The 20,966-nt window shown below is 32.2% G+C and overlaps 1 protein-coding gene across 1 annotated transcript; it reads left to right on the top strand.

Annotated features, from left to right (window-relative positions):
* Positions 1–290: 290 nt before the first annotated feature.
* On the top strand, positions 291–19,822 carry LOC132755311 (suppressor of tumorigenicity 7 protein-like; the record flags this gene model as incomplete). Its single annotated transcript, XM_060746166.1, is given in 2 exon segments — positions 291–466; positions 19,740–19,822. Coding segments are annotated over 2 exon segments (234 nt in total), but the record flags the coding sequence as incomplete, so codon positions are not given.
* Between the last annotated feature and the right edge of the window lie 1,144 nt (positions 19,823–20,966).

The following is a 20,966-nucleotide window of genomic DNA, read 5'->3' as shown; positions in this document are numbered from 1 at the left end:
ACTATCGGTTAGCTTATATAAATCCGTGATTAAATTAAAGTCCCTGTTATGACGGTAAAAAATATAAATATTTTGTCCCTGGTTTCCACGGAAAACACAATAAAGAATTAACTTTTATTAACCTTTATCAGGGACTTTCCATTGTGAAACAATATGCATTCATCTATCATTTAATCAATGTTTATTAAACAAAATGAGGCATTTGAATTGAAATTCTTTGAAAATCAATAGCATACTAATACCAAAACTTTTAGTCATATAGAACCTAAACTGTAAAGTGATTATTACAAGGTAATTATTTTTCGGATAACCGTAATGGCCGGTTTCCTGTCAAGATTTTGTGGACAAATCAAGGGATGGATTCAATGGTCCTGGACTTATTTATGGGCAGTTTGGTTTATGCTTGTCGTCTTTGTAATCTACATTCTTAGAGGACCATTGAAGCTCAGTGAAAACATGTCTTATGGTATGCATTTTAGCTAAAACTTAAAGTAATTTGTCACTGTCTGTATCGCCTACGTTGAAATTTTCATTTGTAATTTAGGTTTTTATTTCGATTTTATTAATTGCATGATTTGAATTCACATTCATTTGTGGTTTTATTTTCAACGTCATGAACTTAGGTGCTACCTAGGACAAGGAGAGGTCTAATGATTTCATTTTCAATAATATGAAAAAGGCAAAGCCTCAGTGAATCAAAGCCTCGAAGCGAGCTCGATCTTCTTTTACCATAAGAAAGTTTAAAATAATCGTTCCTTTTTATTTTACATTTTCGTTTTTAAATTTGTCAGTCGGTATTTTATACACTGCTTCCATTTTCTGGTTCCCCCTTTCTATTATGGTTCCTTTATAAGTGTGCAGGACACCAGTCCACGCTTCCGTTTTCAATCAGAGTACATCGGCTTTTATCGTTTAATTGAAATTCGAAAAGTTGCGATGTGTCTAATTCGGTACTTGGGACAAAAGTTTTCAAAACCATGAGTTAGCAGGTACTCGCATCACCGTAAAGCTCGCTTTGCGAGCAGGCCCTTCAGACCAGCTCGTCAAGCTCACTATTTATTGCATGATTTTATTCACATTCATTTGTGGTTTTATTTTCAACGTCATGAACTTAGGTGCTACCTAGGACAAGAAGAGGTCAAAATATATTGATGTGCCAAAGCTTGATTCTGAGATATTATCGTTATCTTGTAATTCGAAAAGTTGCGATGTGTCCAAATCGGTACTTTAGACGAAATTTTTCACTTAGTAGGTACTCACACGGTAAAGTTCGCTTTGCGAGCAAGTCCATCAGGGAAGCTCGTCAAGCTCGCTATTATAATCAGAACTTTCCTGGACGTCTAGGTAATAAGTAAAATTATGCAGGTATTTTATATTGTTAATTAAATAATGCAGGGCTTTTTTTGGCAGGTTGGGGAAACAGCCCAGCCGTTAATTTTGCAATTTTACATGGTATATTTGCAAAAGGGGAAGAATAAATTTGATGTAAATTCAATGTTTGGCATGATTTTAAAGAAATTTTCTTTGGGGTAGCAGCCCTATAGTATACCGGTCCCTGTTATAGAAGGTAAAAAGGCCCTGTAATGAATGAATAGATGGTGTTAAAACTATCATCTAAGTGTTCCGGGTGTTTCTGAATATCTTGCTTGCCACTTTTTGAAATCTGAAATCAGAGTTTGTGTTTTTAACATGTTTAATTCAAAAAGTTACTTTTTTTATGATTATCATCAATACTTTAGTTCTTTTCAATGTTAATAATAGTGTTAATAGTAAATAGTGTTTCTGAAAAGCAGCAAAAATAACAGTCGGCAAATACAGTGTTTCATCTACTGATCTAGGCCAATTGTTTATTGAAGTCGGTGTGAGCCAAGTCTTGCACCGGATTGTCCTTTCAACTTAATTCTGTTAATTTTCATCGTATCTTGTACGCTTCTGCCATGTTTGTTTTTTTCCGCAGTAATGACTAAAGAATGTACTAAATCACGTGTAGCAGTGCCAAGTCAGCTAACATGTGTATTGACAGTTTGATCTGCACACTATAGTATACTAGTAGTCTAGTATTTGTTATAACTTTAATTTTTTCTATTACCCATAAGCAGACAATTGCTCAACATAAAATAAAAAAATTCTTTTCAGTATGTCAAACTTCATAGATCTTAAAAAGATCCCGCACATTTGTCATTTATTGATTTAAGTGGGAACAATTCCCCATGGTTTGAAATTCTAGATGCAACACTGCAAGTGTCTTTAAATGTGATGGTTTTGAAAACTTTTGCCGAAAAAACATTAATATTATGCATATTAAGTTTTATGGATAATAAGTTTGCATGCTCTTTATTAGAGGTTACTTTAGTTTCTTTTTGGCTGGCATGTAAAGCGATCATTACAGTAGTGGGAGTTAATCTTCAAATGTGATGATTTTGAAAACCTTTGTCAGAATTATGGCTAATAAGTTTGCCTGCTCTTTATTGGAGGTAACTTTGTTTTTTTTGGGCTGGCATGTAAAGCGATCATTATGGTAGTGTGAGTATCTTCAAATGTGATGGTTTTGAAAACTTTTGCCAGAATTATGGCTAATAAGTTTGCCTGCTCTTTATTGGAGGTTATTTTGGTTACTTTAGTTTTAGAGCACACTGGGAATCAGTACAAGCAGGTTACCTGCACTATTATGTATCAAGGTATGCCAGGGATTAGATTTTCTGGTTTCCTGTAACATGGTATTATGTCCAACTGGCAGTGTGGGATTTTGAAGTACTTTGATAGTGCTAAATGCAAGAACTGTTTAAATTGACCTTAGGAACACCATACCGATTTCCATCAATCCATATACAAATTTTTGCAAAAATACTTTTACCGGAAATAAGACTGTTAGCGTGTTCACGGTCGTTTTATGAACTAATTTGTTTTTGTATAGTGCAACCAATGCTTTCCAGTGTTTTAACTGTAGTAAATTTGCTAAAATACTAATTGCAACACTGATATTCAATTCCATGTTTATTTGACTTAAACAATTTAAAAAAAAATAGTTGCATTGACTGGGATTTGAACTCATTACCTCTTGATTCTTAAGGGAGCGTGCAAACCCCTCGGCCACAGTGAAGTTATTTGTAAATTGCCTGAAGAAAACCATATTATTCTAAATTCTTATTATTTCGACGCTAAACCTGTTGTTTAACACAGATGTAAATAATCATGGAGCTTACTAAAAGCATGTATATCTATAAAGAATAAAACAATATTAGAAATCTTCGACCATTCGGGAACTATTTTGCCTGTCATTTGACAATCTTTGCACAGTGATCTCCCCTGAATTTTTCGGCGTTAGTGTACACATAAAGGGAAGTAACCGCTTCAAAAAAGCAGACTACTTTCTGCATTTGCAATTAACAGCATCAGGGTCTGAAATTATGTTACCATTTATTATTTGTTGGCTCTGACGACCCAAACAAATAAAAACGAAAAATCCAAAGCAAAGTGAACTTTGGTATTTACAAGAAAAATCTCATGTAATTTCTGTAATCTATCATAAAGCTGCATGCCTCCAGATGAGTCTAAATATTTCAAGAAAATCCAACTTGTGAAAAAATTTACTAAGATTTTAATACAGGTACAAAGATTCCAGATTCAGTTAATTATTATGTTATGTGAGTGTGACTGATTTTATAGTTGCTACCATAATTCTACTGTGTGAGTAACACAGTGACAGTAAAATTTCTTTTTTATATGCCCGAAAGAATTTTGGGCATATAATGTTATTCCCCTGGCGTCTGACCGTCAGTCTGTCTGTCTATCTATCCGTCAGTCCGTTAGCAATTTGATTTCCGGAGCATAGCTTAAGTTCCATTTGGCCCACAATATTCAAATTTCATAGGATGATTATCCATATTGGGTAGAAGACCCCTATCGATTTTGGGGTCACAAGGTCAAAGGTCAAGGTCACTATGACCTTTAAACTGAAAACAGTTTCCGAAGCATAAATTAAGTTCCATGTGGCCCACAGTGTTCAAACTATATAGGATGGTTGTCCATATTAAGTAGAAGACTCCTATTGATTTTGGGGTCACAAGGTCAAAGGTCAAGGTCACTTTTACTTTAAAACTGAAAACAGTTTTAGGAGCATAACTTAAGTTCCATTTGGCCCACAATATTCAAACTTCAAAGGAAGATTGTCCATATTGTGTAGAAGACCACTATTAATTTTTGGGTCACAAGGTCAAAGGTCACTGTTACTTTAAAACTGAAAACAGTTTCAGGAGCATAACTTAAGGTCTATTTGGCCCACAATTTTCAAACTTCATAGGATGATTGTCCATATTGGGTAGAACACCCCTATTGATTTTTGGATCTTAAGGTCAAAGTTCAAGGTTGCTTTTACCTCAAAACTGAAAACAGTTTCCAGAGCATAACTTAAGTTCCATTTGGATACAATATTCAAACTTTATAGGAGGATTGCTATTTGAAGGAGGTAATACTTTATTTAATTTATGTAATATCTTACAAATGCTTCATCCTTACTAAAAAAAACACTTTCGGGCATATAATGCTCCGCCTAGCAGTGCTCTTGTTAATATTTCTACCTCTTTTTGGTAATTTGCATGTATTGACTAAAATTTTTTTGTACATGTACATGTAAATGCAGATTGCAATGTGTTGTTTACTTTCTTTGTTCACTTCACAATATTTTTCTTATAAAATTTATGAAAATAAGAATGAGTCTGAAAGCATGCTGCTAGCAATAAAGGCTTTTACAAGGTCATTAAATAGCTCAACTACACTAGATAAACTTGCAATTTAAATCTTGTACATGTATGGAAGTTGTTATAACAAGTCTAGATCAAATAAATTGATTTTTGTGCTGCTGATTCTAGTTACATGTACCTTAATAGCATTTATACCTTAACTATATGTTGCTAATTTTGTCAATGTGTCTTTGCTCCATGCCTAGTTATACTATATACTTTATGTACCTTCATATGATTCATTATTTGATTTACTTCATGTATGTTTGTTTATTATCAGAATTAAAAGTTGGGTACATTTTACTTATTTCATCAGAACATGTATAAGGATTATCAAATTTAGAATCTATAGTTATAAATCTTTAACCTTATTTCTTGCTTATATGTTTGCTTTTTGTTCAGATTAAAAACTATTAAAGATTTTATTAGAAAAGGGAGATTATCAAATTTCCATATATAGCAATTTTAGATCTTTAAGTCTTCGATTAACTCCCTTACTTGAAGAATGCAACTATTTCAGAAATTCTGGATGCCAGTCAATTTAATCAAGATGATTTAATTCAGTAGCATTGTATAATTATGTAGTCAGTATGAAATGATGTAGTGAACTAACCGTTACAATGTAGAAATCTACATGTACATGATTACATCAACTCAGATTTGAAGAAATTCATGTTGTTGATTTTGTCGAGGTAATTATGTATGATAACACAAGCATAGGAAAATTCTCTGCATTTGTCATCTTTGATTAACTCAGTAAGAAATGTGTCCTGTTTAAGTAAAATAAACATTATTCATATTGATTTTAAGATTTTGTTTTGTTTGGTTTTACGGTGCACCAACATAATTTAGGTCATATGGTGCTGAAACAGTAAAGATAATCAAGGCAAACCTTGGGTGTTACAGACTTAAAGCAACACCTTGGGTCAAAACTACCTCACATGCTGGAGCTAAGAGATGCATAGATTCAGTAATTCAAACTCATTTAGTCGCCTATTATGATTACTTAGGGATAAATGGTGGCTGCATTGCTGATGCCTCAATGCTTTGAGGCAACACCTCAGCCACATAAGGGGGAGATTCAAGATTGATAATGGGAACAAAAGGCTTGTAGCTTATTTAAGTCATTCTTGATACTACATCCTGGAACTTACTTATACTGGTATTGTGTTAAGTCACATGGACATAAGTTTTAACCCAAGTTGGGCTTGAACCCACAATCCCCTGCTTGAGCGGCAGCTAAACCTCTTGGCAAACCTTCTCTGCTATACTTGTTAATCAAACACATATTTTGAAGGAGGACTTATCGTTTTCTCAAAAGTACATGCCCATGTAAAATTTTAAAAAGTATTTTTTTTTTGGTACCATAAATTTAGAAAATACTATTAAACACCCCAAAAATACATGTTGAGAATTTACATCTATGAGTTCTAATGTATGCCTATATTTGTATATGTTGTCAGTTTGAGACTGTTAAAATGTCATTATTACTATTTATATGTAAATGATTTATAAAACAGGTATTATAAACAATCTCTGCAGAGGTGACAAATTGTCATCATATTGTATGTTATTTTTGTGAGAATTCTAATGTCATGTTTCATGACTAATGTAGCACCTGTTTAATTACACTGAGTTTAGTTGTATTGGAAATTGGTGGGCAAGTGGACAAATGACAGGTGTTTGATGTCAATATTATAAGAGCCTGGCATCAGTTTATTTAACACATCATTTTTGTCTGAACTGAACAGAACACTATTGGTATGGGAAAGGTTATAAAATACTTTTTTCGGTGGGTTTACATTGAACTTACCAGCTTTATTGGTTGAGAAAGACCTCAGGTCTCTCAGGTGCCCCTCTGTGCATTCTTTCACCTGAGTATCACTAGCTAGCTTGAAAAATGTAACCTTGGCAAGATTCAAACCCAGTGATTCATGGAATTGGATGACCGTAACCACTTGGCCACTACGTTTTTTGACGAAGACTGAAAACAATCATGTCAAGCTGTCAAACATTTATTGGATAAGGCACTTTAAGTCCAAAAGAATTAATATTGTATTCAACAATGTACAATGTATAGCAGTCTCTTTATTTTACATAAATAATTTTTGGACATTTTTATGTCTAGTAATATAAAGATTTGATATTGATTTTTTGGACTCTGAAAATGAAAATGAGGCTAAATTGATAAGATTGAATCCAATATTGATTTCTTTTATGAGTTCAATTATGATTTATATTTAGAGATCACATGGTGCAAATTCAGCAAAATAATGAATGCTCGTTGGTTATACATTTTAAGGTCTGAAAAGAAGTCCAATACAGACATTTTGGAAGCTTTAAGACTTTATTTTCATACTTTTTTTTGCTGCATATGAACAAAATCATCTATAGTAATTTCCATTACCTTCTCTTGTTTCAAGTGCACAGTTTCAATACACCATTAAAAACAAATAAATGATTATGTTTTCCCCTGAAGGATATTGATAGTAAAGCCTACATTCTGTGTTGTTCATGTAACAGAGAAGCTGAGAGTGTTACCATGACTCTAGGCTCAGAGTCTAACACCTTCTGTTACATAATAAATTTTATGATGCTTTATACAGAATTTAAAAGTATACAAACATTTGTGGTTTCTTTAAGGAGGCTCTGTACTTTACTGATTTTTCCTGGGCTGCTTGTTTTGTTTTGTAGTTGAATGTTTTCAAGACACTGAATCATAACATTTGATAATAAATTTGCTAGTTTTGTCATATGTTATTTGTATTTATGAACTAGTGTTTGATTTAATGATATGACTGGTGAATTTAATTATTTTAGTGCTCTCAAAAGGGGTGATCCCTCAGAGGCAAAGGGGAAAAAAGAGTTTTTATTTGAAAATTGCATATTTGGTTTAATTGAATCTGTTAATGTCAGAGAGATAATGTATACATCTCTCCATATCTCCTGGTACCGGCTTATGTGGTATTCACGCATTGGAATCATTGATGACAAAGGACTAGAAACATATAACAACACTGAAGTGACATACTGTCACATAGATGTGTAGTGTGAGTTCAAGCCCAAAAGGTTGATAAAATTGGTGATATATACTGTTATAAATCAAATTAACCTATAGCTCTTCAGCGCTTCTTATGTAAAATTCTTCCAAGTATAATTTCCAATAACCGTAAATTATACCATACCCAGACTATGGTATAATTTTCAGTTTTGAAGATCGAAGGAGTAAGTGTTTCTGGGCGGAGCTATAGGTTAAAACAGATACACCATTGGTGCGTTGACGATTTCTGGGTTTGCTTAAATTATACCATAATCACGTGACCTTTCTTATGCCTTAACCTCACGAGACGCAGCAATGGTATATCTATTACTTATCACTCAATTGTGCAATACTATGCACTTAAAATGTTTGTCTGGCTATTGAAATTTATAAGGACCAAAATTCATTGATTATATTTTCCTACACACTGGACTGTAAGATCAGCATCAAAATACTAAAATGTATTCTACTCATGATGAACAATTAAATGAGCTGCGTCACAACAAAACCAACATAGTGCGTTTGCGACCAGCATGGATCCAGACCAGCCTGCGCATCCGAGCAGTCTGATCAGAATCCTTGCATACCAACCCTATTACAAGTAAAGAAACTGATAGCATGGATCCTGATCAGACTGCGAGGATGCGATCCAGGCTGGTCGTAAATGCACTATGTTGGTTTTGTCATGGCGCGGCTCATTTAATGTTTTGATGGCGAATCACAAGATCTGAGAATGATGTTTTACAATATTTACAAGATTCTGATAGTCTGGTTTTGACTAGCTGAACTTATTGTTGGATGCAGCTGTCATAGACAGGTGGAATAATTATTCGATTTATTCACTTGAAATAGAATATTGTATCTCTTTCTGTATTTATATTTGAGATACAACTCTCTGGTGCTCACTGTCAAATTAATATTTTCTTGATAATTTTATATATAAACCATTAGTTTATGGGAAGAGAAACATTCAATAGTAAAACCTTGTACAATAATTTTCAACCTTAATAGTGGTTGTTACTTTTTCTTGCACTATTAATAGTGTGGGTTCAAGAGCCTGTAAAAGAACACAGCTAATTGGACGACTATAATAAGATGATAATAATTGAAGGAGTGCTGTGACGGAATCTGAACTTTACTGCTACATGTATATGACAGTGTATTGATGTTATTGAAAAGCTACTACATGTATAATATGATACCTGATTTTATATATACATTGCAAGAACTTAATCAAGTGGTTTCTAGAAATAAAAATGTTTAAAAGTTTGTAAAGTACAATGAACAGCTGCAAATAGAAAACATTTGATCAGAATGGTGATTGCAAAAATTTCTTCATATGTTTTTATGTTCATGCATAAGTATGTACAAGCAAATTTTGTGTTGTCTATAGTCATTAACGAAAGGAATGATGTAAGATTAATAACACAAGTTCATGATTTAATTGAAAAGATCTTAACTGAATTTGTGGAACAGTTCTTATTAAATTTGAGATAATTGTCTATATTCAAAGATACATATACATGTAAGAAGGAATGGCTTTTAAGTTTGTTTGTGGTAATCTCTAGATTAAATTGTACATATAAAATTTACACCCATTGTGTTATATTTGTTTGTTACCCTGCTGGTTGCTGAGTTTTCTGAAAATATCCACTGAAATCTCCTGCACTGATGTGAGAAGTGATTGGTGAGTGGGGGATGTTGGCAACTAACTTGTGCGTCATAAACTCAAATGCTCAGAAATAAAGAAATGACCTTGTAACGGAAATTAATGAAGTTTATATGTTATACATGTGTCATAAGGTGCAGCTGTATGCAGGCTGACCGGGACCCAGTTACCTGTGATCCTCTTAATAATGTACTGGCCGTCTCTACTGATTGACCTATTTGAATACATACACATTCTCTCCCCTAATCAGTGAACAGAACTAGATTGTGACATATGTACAATTTAGTTAATTTTCAAAGTATTCCAATTATTTTATTTTCAGCTTCTAGACATATTCTGTCATAATGAAAACTTTGTTAATTCATTCTATTAAGTATGACAGAGTGTCTCAGGTACAGTTAAACCTGTGTGTCCAAAACCTTATGAAATATAAAGCCATATGTTTTATGAGCATAATGAATAATCAATGACTCCATGACATTTTAGTGGCCTTAAGCATTCAGTGTTATAGTTCTTCTTTGAGTTCTTAATTTAGTTGTTCTTTGAGTTCTTAATTAAGTTAAAGTATAAATGGCTGATATTACCATCTGGCTGAATATGGTCTGTAGATGGTTTGAAAATTTCCCTAAAAATGAGGACTAGATTTTGTCCAGATTGAAAGATTGACAGATTCATTTAAAGTGTATAAAGCTATATTACCTGATGCAAAAATTATTGTTTGGATTTTAAAAAAGAATATTCAAAAAGCGAGTGGCACACATACAAAGTCATTGCTAATCGGATAAAACCGTACTTAAAGTAGCAAAATAATATTTTTTTCAGAACATTTTTTTCTGTTTATGTTCATTACACAGGTGGCAGTTACCAGTGTTTGGACACCCCACCCCTATCTACCCCTGGACCCCTACTACAACCCTGAAAAAAATAATTCAACACTCTAAGGCTTACTATAAGGTACCAAATACAAAACCACCGATGAAATTACATAAAAAAAAATTTTTTCCACTATCAAAATTATAGTTATAGAAAGGTGAAAAGCCTACTATATGTTCATTTGCCAAACAATGTGGAACACGGGAAATCGTCGTTTCGGCGACTGAGGCGCATTCCGGCGGGATTTCGCTGCATCATTCATTAACATCAATAAAAAGAACTAGAATGCCACAGCTTATCTAATTCAAGTCCAACGAATATCACTATCATTCCGATTTTTTCTGTTTCACGGTATTTTTTGAATTGTCGTAGCCATTTTGCAGTCTGATACCTGGGTCGAAATACGCGATCTGTTTGGACGAGCCAAACTGGACGTCCAATCAGATCGCGTATAACACACAGGTATCAGAATCCTGTTCTGAGAATGATGTTTTACAATATTTACAAGATTCTGATAGTCTGGTTTTGACTAGCTGAACTTACAGTCGGATGCAGCTGTCATAGACAGGTGGAATAATTATTCGATTCATATATTGACTTGCAATTTAGAATATTGTATCTCTGTCTATATTTATATTTGAGATACAACTTTCTCAAGCTTACCATCAAATCATTATTTTCTTGATAATTTTGTATAATAATAATAATATAAACCATTAGTTTATACTATTGGAAAAGAAAATTCAGTACAATAATTTTCAACCTTAATAGTGGTTGTTACTTTTTCTTGCACTATTAATAGCGTGGGTTCAAGAGCCTGTAAAAGAACACAGCTAATTGGACGACTATAATAAGATAATAATTGAAGGAGTGCTGTGACGGAATCTGAACTTTACTGCTACATGTATATGACAGCATATTGATGTTATTGAAAAGTTACCATACTACATGTATAATATAATACCTGATTTTATAAATATACATTGCAGGAACTTATCAAGTGGTTTCTAGAAATAAAAATGTTTAAAAGTTTGTAAAGTACAATGAACAGCTGCAAACAGAAAACATTTGATCAGAATGGTGTTCATATATTTTTATGTTCATGCATAAGTATGTACAAGCAAATTTTGTGTTGTCTATACATAAACGAAAGGAATGATGTAAGATTAATAACACAAGTTGATGATTTAATTGAAAAGATCTTAACTGAATTTGTGGAACAGTTCTTATTAAATTTGAGATAATTGTCTATATTCAAAGATACATATACATGTAAGAAGGAATGGCTTTTAAGTTTGTTTGTGGTAATCTCTAGATTAAATTGTACATATAAAATTTACACCCATTGTGTTATATTTGTTTGTTACCCTGCTGGTTGCTGAGTTTTCTGAAAATATCCACTGAAATCTCCTGCACTAATGTGAGAAGTGATTGGTGAGTGGGGGATGTTGGCAACTAACTTGTGCGTCATAAACTCAAATGCTCAGAAATAAAGAAATGACCTTGTAACGGAAATTAATGAAGTTTATATGTTATACATGTGTCATAAGGTGCAGCTGTATGCAGGCTGACTGGGACTCAGTTACCTGTGATCCTCTTAATAATGTACTGGCCGTCTCTACTGATTGACCTATTTGAATACATACACATTCTCTCCCCTAATCAGTGAACAGAACTAGATTGTGACATATGTACAATTTAGTTAATTTTCAAAGTATTCCAGTTATTTTTATTTTCAGCTTCTAGACATATTCTGTCATAAATGAAAACTTTGTTAATTCATTCTATAAAGTATGACAGATTGTCTCAGGTACAGTTAAACCTGTGTGTCCAAAACCTTATGAAATATAAAGCCATATGTTTTATGAGCATAATGAATAATCAATGGCATTTTAGTGGCCTTAAACATTCAGTGTTATAGTTCTTCTTTGAGTTCCTTTGAGTTCTTAATTAAGTTAAAGTATAAATGGCTGATATAACCATCTGGCTTAATATGGTCTGTAGATTATATAGAGGATATTTGTTTGCTTTGCATGTAAGATTGAAATATAATTTCACTGAGTGAACACCAGATGCAATTTTTTCACGAGTGGCGTAGCCACGAGTGAAAATATAATAGCTGGTGTTCACGAATGAAATATATTTCAATCTTATATGTTAACCCATTACTTCATATACACGCCTTTTAACGCCTTTTTCACCCCCCCCCATTTATGTTGTCTCAAATAATGAAAAAATGCCTTATTTAGGCCCCAAACACTTGTTTTTGTTTGAGAAATGTTGTTAAAATAAGTGACCTCTTTTTCGGCGCGGCCCCCCAACCAAAAGATACATCAGGGGGTTGCCAGAAGGGGGATGTGCCCCCTTCTGTTTTGGGGGGTTTGAAGGGGGGCGGAGTCCCCCTCATCGCCAAGAAAATTTTGGACTTGTGAGAGGCTGTTAATGACCCCAGATTGATCATAAGGTAACGTGTAACCAACGCTGAAAAGCATTTAACTCTATCTCAATCCATTGAAAAGTTGCAGCACTTTGAAATCAATTTTGATGGAAAAAATCAACGCAAAATAGTGATTTTTGGCAATTTTGAGATGTCCCCTCGTTGCCATGGTAACAGAAAATTTAAGCCTGAGCATGTTGTTGCAAGGGCAATGGTCCAGTCAACATTTGTGCCAAGTTTGATTAGTGCTGAAGCAGTTTTTATAGTATTATAGCAATTTGAACTTGTAACGGGAGACTTTTCAATGAAAACAGCCATTTTTCACAAAATGCTCATGAAGTAATGGGTTAAACAAATAAATTTTCTTTTTATTTTATGCTTTTTCAGTGATTTTAAGTAATTTTTCACTGATTTTGCCGCGTAATGTCGCGCATTCTCCTTTGTGACGTCATTATATCATGACGTCACATCATCAGTTTTGAAATCTAGTTCCGTTGAATTTCTCTAATTTTGTTAAATTTCTAACATGATCTATAATGGCATTGACTTTCTTTTCCTAAGAAGCAAAATTTACGTATGACTGCATTTATTTCTGCCTGTTATTCCATTTAGTTATGATTTTCTGTTCATCCGCATTCAGATATAGTCCGGCTACAGTGAAAATTATATTTTATAAATTTCACTAGTGGTTTATCAGAATATAATCATCTGATATATTACAATAAAACACTGGAAAGCATGAAATAAAAAGCTTTATTATCTGATGCAAAAGTTATTGTTTGGATTTTAAAAAAAGAATACTTCCAAAATGTTTGTATGAAATAAAAATGGAAATAAATTGCCTTTAAGTGAGTGGTGCAAGTACAAAGTCATTGCTAATCAGATAAAACCGTACTTAAAATAGCAAAATAATATTTTTTACGGAACAAACATTTTATTCTGTTTACGTACATTATTCATATGTGTTAAATAACAGAGACATTCTATGTTACTACCTTTTTGGAAATCCTGGATTCCACATATAATAATGGAACCAATATAATTATACTGTTGATAAATTTTATAAAAATATTTCACAAGATATACGGTAGATTTATACCTTTTAGTTTAAGTTGCTTAGCATAGTAAGCGTTAAATCAGCATGGATAAAGTTATGCATAAATTAACTTCACAGTATATGTAAAGTATGCAAGTATTAGATGTGTAACAAGTTTTATTAAGCAGTAATTTACAGATTTTCCTAATTAAAAAAGAGAAAAAAAAATTAAAAAAAAATTTACATTTACAGATCGATATATTGATTTTAGGGTTTTGTCTAGAACCAGTGTGCTAGCTGCCTCTAGACTGTAAATGAATGAAGTGATGATGACTGGAATTATAAACATATCTGATTGAGTGAGGACACTGAACCATACAAGTGATGAACATTACATGTAAACATAGACAAACATTTACTCTAGATGGAGGCAGCTAACCACCCTGGTAGACTACATCAATCAGGATTGATTGTGGACTGCAGACACTGTATATGCTAGTTTGGTGCGTTAATTGATTAGTCATGTGTTAGATTATAATGTTCAGTAGATCACCTCTATAAAAGCCAGACTGTTGTGTCTAAATGTATAACCTTCCGTACTGCTGCTAGAAGGGTGTGAGAATCGGCCAGCAGTAAAAATCTATAATGGTGTCAGTGTTTTCCTTTGTATCATCTGATGACAGTTGTCACATGTATTCTGTTGTGTGCTAGCTGGAAAACTTGTCAACAATGAAAACTGTGAGAGAGTGAGATTGTATCAGTTTAGTGGCATGACTATTTAGGAGAATCATATTGAAAAAAGTTAATTTGCTGTAATTTTATTATTCTGCAGTATGTCTTTGGATATCAGACTTAGTCACTCTTACTTGGTATAACTGAAAATTGACAGTGGAAAAGCATAATATTGAAATGTATATTTTTAGGAAAAGAACTTAAACATACATGTATACTTGAATATTTATATTGTTATTTCAAGGAATAGAGTTTTCTTGAATTTGATAGACTTTAAAAAATAATTTTTATGGCAAATAAGATGAGATTAATTTTTATGAATATTATGGATACGATTGTATGAGTTGGAAGTTAATAGGGAAATGGTTCTGAAAAGTTGAGTTTTGAAAAGTGAATAGAAAATTTTTTTGGAAAATTTACGGAAAGGAATTTTATGATTATCAGAATGTTGAATGGTGTAGTTCAGTTGTTTCAAGATAAATACATGATGATATAAGATGTACAAGGAGTATTATGCCAATTTATGGCATATTTTCTAGGAAGTTTTATGTTATTTCTGCAAGCACTTGAAGCTGTGTTCTCCACTTATTTGTTTGATGAATGATACTCGGATATTTGCTAAACAATTGATGCCTGCATTTCACCGTCTTAACGTTGAAAAATTCCGTACATTTTGCAGCATTTAGCCGTTATATAAATTTTTGAAGTTGATAAGCACGATGTGAGAGTCTCATTTTCTTTGAAAGTTTGGACTTGCAGCGAAATGTCTGCTTTTCAAGCTTTTTCTTAAAGAAAAAATTTCACTACTTTAAACAAAATGTAAACTTTTGAAGTGCGATTGTTCAATTAAGACAGGTGCTTGATATGGTAGTTGGCTAATTTAATCAACATAATACTGTTACAAACATCTGTGTGTTTGTGTTTGATATGGCTTAAGGCAATACTGTGTTCATAGACTCAAATGATGTTAACATTAGAGGATAATGTATGATTATTTTAGGCACGTTCAGTCCATAAATATACTTTTTCTTGTTAATTAGTGATTTAACACAGTGATGGTAGTTCATTGATTACATTTACATATAATTATACAGAAGTTGGTTATAATTAACAGTGATTTTACTTCTTTACTTCTATTGTGGTGGACTTACATCATTTGTGGTATTTTTCTTGCGACAAATGTATGATTAATAGAAGTTTATCAACTGTACAGTAGTGAAATGGTAATTGTGAAAGTATAAAATATGTGATATTCACATGTGTATATGTAATTATTGTGGACTGAAGGAGAGTATTTGTTCAGCATAGTGAATAAGTGAATGAGGCAGTTAATGATAGCTGTTTGATATAATAACACTAATGGATATTTAATAAATATACTAGTATTGTTCTCAGATGTAGCTTGTCTTGGATCTAGGTCACCTGAGAGTTTTGGAAAGAATTATGTATATATGTTGATATATTGCATTGGAGATGGGAGATTTACATGCTAAATTTAATTTATTTTTCTCTGCAAATTATGATTTGGATTCTCAATTCTGGTCTTTATAATGCTATTTATGCTTTTAACCGGTAGTCCTGGCAAGGTTTATGTAATGACAACTTGTCCATCACAGAATTTTGGTCTGTCCATTGTAAGATTTTTGAAATTTTAATATAAAAATACTATACTGTATTATTACCAGGCCAGATGGAGTGCTATAATATATATATAGTTATTATCAGTCATTCTGGTCAATTATTGATTAGTATTGGTCATGTTGATAAAAGTTTTTGCCCCAGGTGTTCAGCTAATTACCTGATAAAGAAAATTTGGAATAAAAACTTTTCTATACAAATGTAATTATTTATGCATGTAATTATAAGTGCATGTAAGTCAGTTGTTTGAATGAAATATCAAAAGAATTTCTTTCACATACCTATTTTGGTTAAAGTGTATATCAAAAGGTTACCCCTGCCCACAATTACTTTCACTGTTAGCAGATAACTATCCAGTACAGTAGTCACCCCTGCAGCTGCTCAGCTTGCACAAATGTCCCACATGGACTCGCACTTTATAGATGTCAAGGTCACGCAAGTCCTTTTTGTATACAATGGCCTTCAAATTTAGTACATAACTACATATACTCAGGTATGCATCACAATTTGAAGGATGTCTTAAATTTTCACACGTTTAGCCTTATGAGAATGACACGAGTGACATTTTAATTTTCTTTCTTTTTAATTGTTTTGGTTATGATTATAACCACACTTAGAATACAATTTAATTTGGTTATCTATTACCTATTAGCCAAGTTTGTAATGTTTTTTCATTACATCATTAAAATGAATAATGTATAGTATGCCAGGATAAATTAAATGGGCAAAATATTTTTCTTGGTAAGTCTGTTATGTAAGGCAACATTTGTTGTTAGTCATTGAATGTTACAAGCAGCCTGTTACATGTTTTGTTTTGCAAACCATTGTAATATTCATCATACAGATGAATACACAAAGCTTATATATGAAATAATTATGATTATTAATACCAAGTATCACATTATACTGTATGATATTTTGGTTGGATACATGGCATTTTTTACATAATTGGATGGCATTTTTACATGATTGGATACATGGCATTTTTATGATTGGATACATGGCATATTGACATGATTGGATACAGTACATGGCATTTTGACATGATTGGATACATGACATTTTTTCTACATGATTTGATACATGTACATAGCATTGTTTACATGATTGGATACATGACATTTTTTTTTACATGATTGGATTCATGGTATTTTTTACATGATTGGATACATGGCATTTTTTACATGATTGGATATATGGCATTTTTATGATTGGAAACATGGCATTTTACATGATTTGATAAATGAACATGGCATTTTACATGATTTGATAAATGTACATAGCATTTTTACATGATTGGATACAAATGGCATTGTACATGATTGGATACATGGTATTTTAACATGATTGGATATGTTGCATTTTTCCTGGAAATTATAACAATTATGACTGTGTAATCAGTCTTGATATATGCATTAAAGTAATTGCTTTCAATTTCAGTAATAATTCCGAAAGTTTGTCATACATTGGTAAAAAACACTGTCAAACTGACTGTATATAAATATAAAAAAATGCACATTACTGAAGTTTTGTGTTCTGTGTAACAAAAAATTATTTGGAACAGTTTTAAGAACAATTGGTATGCTAGACATTCTGAAAACAGATAATCTATAGAGTTCTAAAGAAAGGAATATCGTATTGGGAATTTTAAAGACTCTTCTTGCATGGTCAATAAGTCGATATTGGCGAATAGGGAGTGCATACGAAAAATTGACGTTGTTTGCTTGTTGTCTGCAAGACACACACACATTGGTGGACATTATTGTGGATTTATGTGTGGTTATTATATATATATATTTATATAGTTACATTTTGAAGTGACACGTGTCGAATGCTTTTGGATTAACATAAACTTTGAGAAGTGTGACCACAAAAAAATAAAATAAAATGTTGAACTTATTTTTATGTAAGTATGAACAATTTTTGTTTATATATCAGTAATAATTAGTTAATGCTACATGGGTTTTGTTGATAAAATATTGAGAGGTTATTTATTAAATGTTTGGGAGTTGTGTTCATGAGTTGAATCGGGTATATAAGGGGGTTAGAATAAGAACTTTTGTTTCTTTACTGAATACAGTTAAGGTCTTGGAATGTTTGTTTGTATAAGATGAGGGGGAAAACATGATCCCCTATGTGTTTATGCAACTTTATTATCACATTTGATGTGTCTGTCACAACCACTTGTATGTATCAATGTATAAGTCAAAAGATTGTATGTGACTTATTATTTAGATTTGGGAAACAGTGAGTGATGGGGGGTAAAGAATGTGGAACTTGTATCACAGATTTAGTTTTCTAGCTATAATGTCCTCATATTTGTAATATCTAATTGGCTACAGTTCACTGAGTTGTGGTATTCAAACAGATTTAGCAGTAATGTATACATTGATCATGTTTATATATTTTTAGAAAAATTTCAGTTATTTATTATAAGGCTAGTTAAGTGATGTTTATGTCTCCAGTTTAGTGTTGTAAATTGACAGTAAATTATGTATAAACCAATATATCCTGACCTTTAAAGAAAAGACAATATATCACAGAAATTTCTAGACAATGTCTGTCATAATAAAGGTTTTTGTCCACATACTTCAATGACTACTTTCACATGGACTCCTACTTGATTATGTCAATTAAATGTTTCATCATAATCAGAATTACATGTACACAAAATTTAATATCTTTAATAAATATTAATATCATGTACTTTTCTATATGGCTTTAATTTACATCTTGCTCATTTTTTTGCTTCATTTTATATAATTTTTAAAAAAAATAAAAATCCCTTAAACTCATAATGGACAATTTAGAACAAAAAGAAATTGTTTTGTTCAGCTGAAGTAAAGGGTTATAGGCACATTTTGCTTCATGAAACAAATATTTTTTACTTTGTATAATTGAAAGAGCAAAAATGTTTTTCTAACTTTTAAATAATGGTTTTGGAGCATGTTAGATGCTTGTTACCTGAAGAAAGATTCTTTTGCGCTTTATATTTATGCAATTAAAGAAGCAAAATTTAAACAAAGTAGTATTTTGACTTTCATATAAAATGATAAAATACTATAACTATACTTAAATGGCCAAAAATCAAAATAAAAAATCAACAGAAAAAAACAATGTTTCAGGTAATTTGCCAATGAGTAACTTTTCAGAAACTATTAAGGTACACCAAAAATAAAAAAGCTTTTGAAAAATAAAACTAAAAGCATTTCTTGGAAATAATGGGCCTTTAATTATATCATGAAATTTCTCAGTGAGACTTCAGTTTTGATTTATAATTGTGTGATGTATGTATGTTTGCTAGTAAACATTAGATAGCTAGACCTTTGAAATTGTGTTCAACATTATTTTATAAACCCTTCAATGGAATGCCTTTGGCAACTGAATCTTTACCCATGAGACCGGTGCAAACCAAGATCAGTTGGTACAACTGGCATTCTGATTATGGTCTGGGCTGTTTGCTTTTCAGTCAGTATTTATGTTGAATTTCTCCCAAAAATTAATGAATAATGTAACATTCAAGATATTAAGCATGATAATGGTTAACCCCTTTATGTGATTCTTTCTATTTTCAGCAACAATGTTTCTTAACACGTTGACGCCCAAGTTTTATGTGGCACTCACTGGTACATCTTCCCTGATATCAGGTCTGATTCTGGTAAGTTAACCTTTTCATTACTGAAATTGTTGATGCCAAATAGGGATGATTGTCAATCATCTCAGCGAGAAAAGGTGTGAAAAACATCTGAAATTAGATAATTCAAAATCACCGTTTTATGGTGAAACATATCAAATTATTCTATATGGATAATGTAAAAGCATTGACACATTGAAAACTTCAATAATACGAATATTGAAGTATACAATAGGTTTGTAATAAGAATATACAGGGAAATATAGACTTTCTTTTGACTCTTACACATGAGAACCATGGGCTATTTCAAGTTTGACACTGTTCTACAATACATTGAAACAAACAATGTCATGTGAAATTATACAGATGTTAAGATGCTACTTGCACCACTCAACATTTTATTGTAAATTAAATTACCACTGAGTTTGATACTTAAAATGGATAAACTTGTTTAGTCATCTATTCTAAGTGTCTGGACTGCAAAGCCTAGAAGTTAACCATTGCAGTTAAACATAAGAGATTAGTCAGACTGCATGCTGATTTTAAAAGATCTTTTATTGTGGATCAAAATCATATCACATTTTTTAGCTCACCTGTGCTTAAAGGTGGCAGTATGTCTGTGGTCCATTGATCACAATTTCTTTAAACAACATCTCCTAAACTTCTTGATGGATTTTGACAATAGGAACGATCCTCCGGTTGTCCTCTTCAAAAGTTATATGAATGGTTCCAGTTTGATGCATAAGTAGGTCACAGGAGCTCAAATAGACTTTAATTAAAAGCGAAAATTAATTTTTTTTCTCAGGAACTTCAATGCTTAGAGCTTAGATACCTGGCATGTAGCATCACCTTGTGGTCCTGCACAAAAGTTATAAAAATCAAGACCCTAGGCAAAAATTTACCCTGCCTGGGATGTATCTTAGTTTAAGAAACTACATTTGCCGTAAAATTCCTATTAAACGCCCCAAGGGGCTAAACATTTTCCAAAAGGGGGGCTATTATTACAACACAGTTTTTCCTAAATCCAAAAATCATTGTAAATACATTTAGTGTTAGCAAGTGTTGGTAATAACATTAAAAAGCGTTAAGATTTTAAAGTTCATACTATAAAATAAAATGGATTCTGAATGATTTGAATGAAATTATGGATTTACTCATGAGTCCACCT

Source organism: Ruditapes philippinarum, unplaced genomic scaffold, assembly GCF_026571515.1.
Source record: "Ruditapes philippinarum isolate M1 unplaced genomic scaffold, ASM2657151v2 ctg10962_1_1_1_1, whole genome shotgun sequence".
In the NCBI taxonomy this organism is placed as follows: domain Eukaryota; kingdom Metazoa; phylum Mollusca; class Bivalvia; order Venerida; family Veneridae; genus Ruditapes; species Ruditapes philippinarum.
Note: the sequence above shows the minus strand (reverse complement) of the source record. Positions and strands in the feature narration are given on the sequence as shown.